Raw genomic sequence first — 8,914 nt, forward strand, 5'->3', positions numbered from 1 at the left:
TTTACTCTGCTCATTACCATGCCTCAACATTTTTCTACCTCTAGACAGTTCTGGTCTAACTGTTTATTGTTTAGTCCAAATGGTTACTGGTACTGCTTCTGGTGCCATTAGCAAAACCCTCCTGATCAAATTGCTCTAATTAGTAGTTTTGTGTTTTGTTCTATACCCTGCTGGCAACTTGCTGTTCACCTGTGTCGTATTTTTACATTCTACTGCAACTCTCCTATTGTTATTATTTTATAGGAGCAGATATCATGTGCCCTGGGTGAGAAGCACCCCTCCCTGACTATGTACATAGCCACTTGGACATAACATGCGAATATGATGCTTTTGTGTTTGTGCTTTTGATCTGTTTTGGTCCCTCCTCTTTTCCCTTTCTCCTTCCCTCCCCACATACATTGGGGTCCCATTTACCCTCTTCATCCCCCATTCACTCGGATTTCTTCATGACTTCCAAATGGTCTGTCCCCAGCCCCACCATTTCATCACAACCTCTGACATTTTACTCTCAAAATAGTCAAGGCTTCAATTTCTGTGTTAAAAGGGACAACGGTCTGCCATTATCTTAATTCTTGTGGGGGCAGTTTGTTTGCAGGAGACTAGGTTTTCTACCTCATCCACTCTGGTCTTCTTGAATCCACACTAACCATGCTTTTACACTGTGTCCACCCAGGAAAAACACTGAAGTGTCCTGGACACCTTTTGTTGGGATATCCCATTCATGTATTCTTTGGAGATCACAGATCATACCGGGTGGTATCTGCTTTTACAGAGTAAACTTTTGACCACAAGGTCATTATAGTCACTCATTATGCCTCTAACACATTTCAGCAGGGATTCCTCTCCCACCTCTTCAAGGTTGTCTGTGATCATAGCATTCCAACATAGTCCTCAATTCTCTCATGGATCAACAATACCCTCAAGAGGCCGAAGTATCCCATAATTCTTCTTAGGAATCTCTTATGCACTGCCTTCTCCAAGAATACCATTTAGCAGATGTTTGGAGGGAAATCCTTTCTAAATCTAGAGAATACAATTCAACTCAAACCCTCACTGTAGCTTTTGCAGAATCGACCACATCTTTGTGCCATTATAATATTTACCCTGGTTGACAAGATCATCTAAACCATATATCCTGTTTATAGTGAAAATGTATCACCAGATGCAGATGTGCATTAAAATACATATTTCAACTCAATAAGACATTTTTACACAAATGTCCATAGATAATAAACAGGAAATACTGTAAAATAATGTGCAATATAATTTATAGTGTATGCCCACTGTGCTAATTCCAAAAAATTCATGAATATAATCCAATGTGCACACAGTTTTAAACTTTTCCATTTGCAGTACACTCCAGTTTCACTTGTGCAAACACAATTAGCTCCTCATCACAGGTGCCCCTCTCTCCACACCATGTGCTTTCGATATTGCTCAAACCTAAGATAATGGACCTCTATGTCACAAGAGGTCAAACAAGCATGACAAAGCATCTGTATCCATCCTTCAGCCAAGGCACCAAATATTCCACAGAGGATAAATCACAATGCTAGTTGTGAAAAACAAACACAGCCTTCCATAGTGCTCTCTATTACAATTTATTAACCTCCCTAGCGGTATGATTATTTCAGATTTTTGGTGCTGAAAGTGGTACCATTATTTTGCATGGAAATATGTTGTTTTTTTATTGTAGGCTGTAATATTTAGGAATAACTCACTGAAATCTGTCTGAACAAGAGTCTATTAAACATCCCGGGTATGATAAAATTTGAAACACGAAATCATAAATTATAATTTAATAAATAATCATAAAAAAGAATAATATAATAATATTACATTTAATTCAATAATATAATCAAACCAAAAACACTGAAATTTGAAATATAGCACCAAGTTCGCACATCGCTGAGCAAAGTCGCAAAATTGTTTTCAGTGTCTGATGACGTATTTCTGCACGAATCATTATCACTCAATTCTGCAAGTGTTTCTGATTTACTATCGCTGTTCTCTAGCTGATCTAAACCCGCTTTTGACCTAAAGGGACACTTTTTGGACGCCATGGACTTTTCTAAGTTTCCAGGCAGAAAGAACATTCAAAATGCAGACAGGGGACAGGACAAAGCACTAGGGATAAAATGTATGTGAAATGGGTTGAAACAGCAATGTTTTACTATGTAAAATCGTTTTTGAAAAAAATGACTTTTTTAAACAATTTTCAAATTTCCCGCCACCGGCGGCACCCGTACGTCCCGACGTCACAGGGACCGGAACACAGGAGCCGGATGCTGGCAGCAGCCGGAGGAGATGGCCGGGGACGCTGCAGGGGACACATCGCGGGAGCGAAGGACAAGGTAAGTGCTGCAGGGAATCCCTATGCAGCGCTGCATGGTAAGCCCGAGTGTAGCTCGGGGTTACCGCTTTTGATACAGACATTTTACCCCGAGCTACACTCGGGAATACCGTTAGGGAGGTTAACACTCACCAAGCAAATAAACGTACACACAAATGAAAGAGATAAATCCAGCCTTCAATAAATACAGCTCGTTTCCACCACTTTGTAATACAACCTGCAGTAACAGATTTGGCTTTTCTCCGAGTTTCATCCAGCTCCGTTTAGCATGAACCTGGCTAAATGTAGTGCTCTTAATATCTCTCCTCCCCCAGTGAAGGTCATGCATATTCAGTTTGTCTACAGTACAGGATCAAGCTAGTCTCCGGAGCAGGGCGCAGTGGTCCCGGGATATTGGAGAGTTTGCTGGAGATGTCTGGGATGCTGCCCTGGAATCTGTTGCAGGAATTTCTCTTTCTCCCTCTCATGTATTGTCTCAATTGTTTATTCTCCATCAAGCATATAGGACCCCTGTGCAACTGTATCGGTGGGGCAGGCAGGATTCACCTGATTGTCCAAGGTGTAGGGTCCAACAGGGAGATTTCATTCATATGCTCTGGTGTTGCCCCAAGTTACATAGATATTGAAGTGAGGTTCTCCAACTTATTTCTCTAGTATCGCAATATACTGTTCCTCAGGATCCCTTGCATTGTCTGTTGGGGGCACTGGACCAAGAACTGTTCTAACCAGATATCTAGAATTTTATATCTGGCTAGGAAGTTGATAGCAAGGTACTGGTTATCATCGGCTCCTCCCACTAGTAAGCAATGGATAGATTATGTTAATTCTTTACTCTCACTGGAGAAAGTCACACATCAACATAGCAATGCATATCGTAAGTTCCAGCAGGTATGGCAGGGTTGGCTGGATACACCTGGGCTCGCCCCTCCTCAATTGATAGTGGACTGACTTCTGCAGAAGTGATATTTTATATCAGGTGTGTAGCTACACTCCTCCCCCTGGGGAGTTCATGTGCATCTCCCATTCTTGTTGATGAGACGTCTCGGGTGAACCAGAGGTTGTTGTCGATGTGTTTTTTTTTATTGTTTGAAGACATGTTTTGGGCTTTGTTCCTTTCCTCCATTTCTGTTTGCATCTGGTCGGGAAGAAATAAGATGTAAAAAGGAAAACGCAAGATATTGTCAAGAAAGTTTTGGATCTTTGTGGTCTCTGTTTTGTTTAATTACCATTTCTGTTATTCTGTATATTATGGGATTTGCATATCCATGTTCTATTTACAGTTGCAAGAAAAAGTATGTGAACCCCTTGGGATTACGTGGAGTTTTGCATGAATTGGGCATAAAATGTGCTCTGAACGTCATCTAAGTCACAACAATAGAAGAACACAGTCTGCTGAACATAATACTACACAAACATTAGATGTTGCCATGGTTTAATTGCACATAACATGTAAACATTCACAGTGCAGGGAGGAAAAAGTATGTGAGGCCCTAGCTTAATGACTTCTCCCAGAGCTAATTGGAGCCAGGAGTGAGCCAACCTTGACTCCAATCAGTGTGATGATATTGGATGTGTTGCTGACAGCTGTCCTGCCCTTAAAAAACACACACCTGTTTTGGGTTTACTGGTTTCAAGAAGCACTGTCTGATGTGAACCATGCCTCGCAGAAAAGAGCTCTCAGAAGACCTACGATCAAGAATTGTTGACTTGCATGAAGCTGGAAAGGGTTACAAAAGTATCTCCAAAAGCCTTGATGTTCATGTGTCCACGGTAAGACAGACTGTCTACAAATGGAGAAAGTTTAGCATTGTTGCTTCTCTCCCTAGGCGTGGTCGTCCTGTAAAAATGACTGCAAGAGCACAGCGCAGAATGCTGCATGAGGTAAAGAAGAATCCCAGAGTGTCAGCTAAAGACCTAAAGAAATCTCTGGCACATGCTAACATTTTTGTTGACACATCTACAATAAGGAAAACATTAAACAAGAATGGAGTACATGGGAGGACACCATGGAGGAAGCCATTGCTGTCCAAAAAGAATATTGCAGCACGTTTGAAGTTTGCAAAAGAGCACCTGGATGTTCCACAGCACTACTGGCAAAATATACTGTGGACAGATGAAACCAGATTGAGTTGTTTGGGAAAAACACACAACACTATGTATGGAGAAAAAAAGGCACAACACACCAACATCAAAACCTCATCCCCACTGTAAAACATGGTGGAGGGAGCATCATGGTTTGGGGCTGCTTTGCTGCCTCAGGGCCTGGACGGATTGTTGTCATTGATGGGAAAATGAATTCCAGAGTTTATCAAGACATTTTGCAGGAAAACGTATGACCATCTGTCCGCCAACTGAAGCTCCGCAGAGGATGGGTGATGCAACAGGACAATGACCCAAAGCATACAAGTAATTCAACAAAACAATGGCTGCAACAGCACAGAATACGCCTTCTGGAGTGGCCCAGTCAGAGTCCTGACCTCAACCCGATTGAAATGCTGTGGTATGACCTTAAGAGAGCAATTCACACCAGACATCCCAAGAATATTGCTACACTGAAAGTTTTGTGAAGAGGAGTGGTCCAAAATTACTCCAGATCGTTGTGCAGGTCTGATCTGCAACTACAGGAAACGTTTGGTTGAGGTTATTGCTGCCAAAGGAGGGTCAACCAGTTATTAAGTCCAAAGGTTCACATGCTTTTTCCTCCCTGCACTGTGAATGTTTACATGTTATGTGCAATTAAACCATGGCAACATCTAATGTTTGTGTAGTATTATGTTCAGCAGACACTGTGTTCTTCTATTGTTGTGACTTAGATGACGTTCAGAGCACATTTTATGCCCAATTCATGCAAAACTCGACGTAATCCCAAGGGGTTCACATACTTTTTCTTGCAACTGTGTAATCTCATGTGTAATCCTGCTGTTGCAGTAATATCATTGTGGATTCTGTAAGTACTGTTCCATTATCTCTATTATCTTCACAATAAAAGTTGCTTAGATTTAAAAAAAAAAAGAAATGGCTTTGCAGCTCTTACCCCTGAAAACACACACACACGTACACACTATATTTCCAAAAGTATTGGGACACCTCTCCAAATCATCAGAAGCTCAGTGAATTCAAGCATGGTACCATGCTAGGTTGCCAACTGTGCAATAAGTCCATCCATGAAGTTTCCTTGCTACTAAATATTGTGTGCAGAAGTCGCCAACTGTCTGCAGAGTCAATAGCTAAAGACCTCCAAACTTTTGTGGCCTGTAGATCAGCACAACAACAGTGCATAAAGAGCTTCATGGAATGGGTTTCCATAGCTAAGCAGCTGCATCCAAGCCTTACATCACCAAGTGCAATGCAAAGCGTCAAATGCAGTGGTGTAAAGCATGCCACCAATGGACTCTAGAGCAGTGGAGACGTATTGTCTGGAGTGATGAATTATGCTTCTCTGTCTGGATATCCAATGGACATGTCTGGGTTTTGCGGTGCCAGGAAAACGGTACTTGTCTACTGCATTGTGCCAAGTGTAAAGTTTAGTAGAGGGGGGTTATGGTGTGAGGTTGTTTTTCAGGGGTTGGAAACTCTTAAGCTGTCAGCATGCCAAGACAACTTTGGACAATTTCATGCTCCCAACTTTGTGGCAACAGTTTGGGGATGGCACAAAGTGCACAAAGCAAGGTCAATAAAGACATGGTTGAGCGAGTTTGGGGTGGAGGAACTTGACTGGCCTGCACAGAGTCCTGACCTCAACCCAATAAAATACCTTTGAGATGAATTAGAGTGAAGACTGCGAGCCAGGCCTTCTCGTCCGACATCAGTGTCTGACCTCACAAATGTGCTTCTGGAAGAATGGTCAGACATTCCCATAGAAACCTTGTGGACATCCTTCCCAGAAGAGTTGAAGCTGTCATAGCTGCAAAGGGTGGGCCAACTCAAAATTAAATCCTACAGACTAAGACAGGCATGTCATTAAAGTTCATGTGCATGTAAAGGAAAAAGCGTCCCAATACTTTTGGCAAATATAGAGTGTGTGTGTATATATATATATATATGTGTGTATATATATGTATGTATATTATAAAATGTTTCAACCATACCATGGTGTCGTTTGCAGGATGGACCATTAAGTGGCGCCAATGATCTCATGAGAGAATATGTAGTAAGCTATGTGTTATGTAAGGCTAATCATTTTTTTTCCCTTTTAGAGTTTTGTTTACAATAGAACACTCTGGCAACGTCTAAAAAGGATTTCAGGTTACAAGTCGAAGAGTCATTACAAACAACTGCAGGACACATTGGAAAAGAACACAGACTGCTCTTTGCAAAAGGAAATGTTCAATTCAAGTCGACATTATTCAGTCATGGCAAATGAGTATGTTTAAAGTATTCATCATCCAAAATCTTTCAGATAAAGGGGTGGCTTGTGTGTAGACACAGCATGTTGGAAATTATTTCTCTGGCTCATCAAATACCTCCCCCACCATATCCTTCTATCTGCTGTTAGTGCAGTGGTTCTCAACCTTCCTAATGCCGCGACCCTTTAATACAGTTCCTCATGTTGCGGTGACCCCCAACCATAAAATTATTTTTGTTGCTACTTCATAACTGTAATTTTGCAGTGGGAGGAGTAGTGCCACATCATTGGTGTCAGTGGGAGGAGTAGTGCCAAATCACTGATGTCAGTGGGAGGAAGAGTGTCCCATCGTTGGTATCAGTGGGAGGAATAGTGTCCCATCATTGGTATCAGTGGGAGGAATAGTGCCACATCGTTGGTGTCAGTGGGAGGAATAGTGCCCCATCTTTGGTGTCAGTGAGAGGAATAGTGCCCCATCATTGGTATCAGTGGAAGGAATAGTGCCCCATCATTGGTGTCAGTGTGGGAGGAATAGTGCCCCATCATTGATGTCAGTGTGGGGGGGGATAGTGCCCCATCATTGGTGTCTGTGGGGGGAGGAATAGTGCCCCATCGTTGGTGTTAGTGGGGGGAGGAATAGTGCCCCATCGTTGGTGTCAGTGGGGGGAGGAATAGTGCCCCATCGTTGGTGTCAGTGGGGAGAGGAATAGTGCCCCATCGTTGGTGTCAGTGGGGGGGAAATAGTGCCCCATCATTGGTGTCAGTGGGGGGGAAATAGTGCCCCATCATTGGTGTCAGTGGGAGGAATAGTGCTCCATCATTGGTGTTAGTGACACCAATGATGGGGCACTATTCCTCCCACTGACACCAATGATACTTACCTTGCTGACCTCTGCTCCAACCTGGGCTCGCTCTCTCCCTCTCCCATCTACAGCCAGCATACCTGGCTGCAGCAGCACCATCTGCACGGTGCAGACACTTACCGGTCAGCTGTCTTCCTTCTCCGGCCGCTCTCCTCTTCACTTGCTCCGGCAACTCCCTCACTCGATCTTCTTTGATCTTCGCGCTGCCGCTCGGCTCCTCCTCTCCAAGCTCCACCTCCTCGCCGATGATTGGCCGCATGTGTGCCTCTCCTGAGCTACAGTTCCGGCTGGCAATCACCAGCGAGGAGGCGGAGCTGTTGAGTGATCCCTGGGGTGTGGCCAGATGACAGGGGCGTCATGTCATCCACACATTGCCTGGAGATGCATTGAGGAGCGGTGTCTCAGTTCCTAAGACCATCGGAAAAATGTGTTTTCCGATGCTCCTAGGCGACCCCTGTGAAATTATTGTTCGACCCCCAAAGGGGTCGCGACCCACAGGTTGAGAACCGCTGTGTTAGTGCAAAAAGGTGAAAGTCTTTATGGAAAGTCACTACAGTGAACACTTGACATTCATTTTGGATTTTCTCCTAATGTTACCCAGAAGCTACACTACGTTTGTTATGATACCAAATGCAGTAATAATGGAGAAATGCAAATCCTGAATTTTCCATATAAATCTGTGCTTTAACATGCCCCTTCTGCCTTAGAATCCTTGCTATTGGTCAGTTAGGCTGCCTATAACAGCAGTGGCCTGATAGTGAGGGATTGAGCCAAAGTGCTTACTTCTCAGCTGAATTCATTTCTTTGCATTACAGATCACCCCAGGTTTTGAAGGTTTTGAGGTGCTCTAGTAGAAATCTAAAAGTATTTTGAGCTGTTCAGTGTTCTATAAGAATTATGTATGAATAAATTACAGTTTATTTTAATCATTACAATTGGTTTATATTGGTCCTTACATCTTCCAAGATAAGCCTAAACTTCTGAGATCTCGTAGAAAATGCTACAAATTTCAATTAATAATAATTCGACTCAGGGTCGTTTTGATTCATTTCAGAGTGAATGTTTTCTTTGGATTGCTTATCATGGTATAAAACTTTTCTTAAGTCTTAGAGCAGCAAGGTCAGTAACAGACTACCTGTCTTAGGATGTTCCCACTGTAGATGGAGCCGACACACCCGTGGCAGTAGTAGTATTAGATGCACTAGCAATTTTAGATAGCCTTCACTAACAAATCTGTGCTCCATCTAATACTTTTTAAACAGTTTTTTTGGATACATAGATTTTGCTTGGATTTTATATAAATAACTAAAAGCTGATCATTGTAAGCACCCCTGTCAGTGTTAATTGGTTTGT

At 42.7% G+C, this 8,914-nt stretch overlaps 1 protein-coding gene across 2 annotated transcripts in view; it reads left to right on the top strand.

The window, feature by feature from the left end:
- LOC149445018 (putative cation-transporting ATPase 13A5) overlaps positions 1–8,496 on the top strand; it is a 133,702-nt gene extending 125,206 nt beyond the window's left edge. For both annotated transcript variants that reach the window (XM_089654310.1, XM_089654311.1), the window contains exon 30: positions 6,550–8,496. In XM_089654310.1, coding sequence (XP_089510436.1) covers positions 6,550–6,726 — 177 coding nt within the window. In that variant the 3' untranslated portion in view covers positions 6,727–8,496. The remainder of the gene's footprint in view (positions 1–6,549) is intronic.
- Positions 8,497–8,914: the final 418 nt, after the last annotated feature.

This window comes from Staurois parvus, unplaced genomic scaffold (assembly GCF_062004578.1).
Source record: "Staurois parvus isolate SC_StPar_1 unplaced genomic scaffold, SC_StPar_1.0 ptg000750l, whole genome shotgun sequence".
In the NCBI taxonomy this organism is placed as follows: domain Eukaryota; kingdom Metazoa; phylum Chordata; class Amphibia; order Anura; family Ranidae; genus Staurois; species Staurois parvus.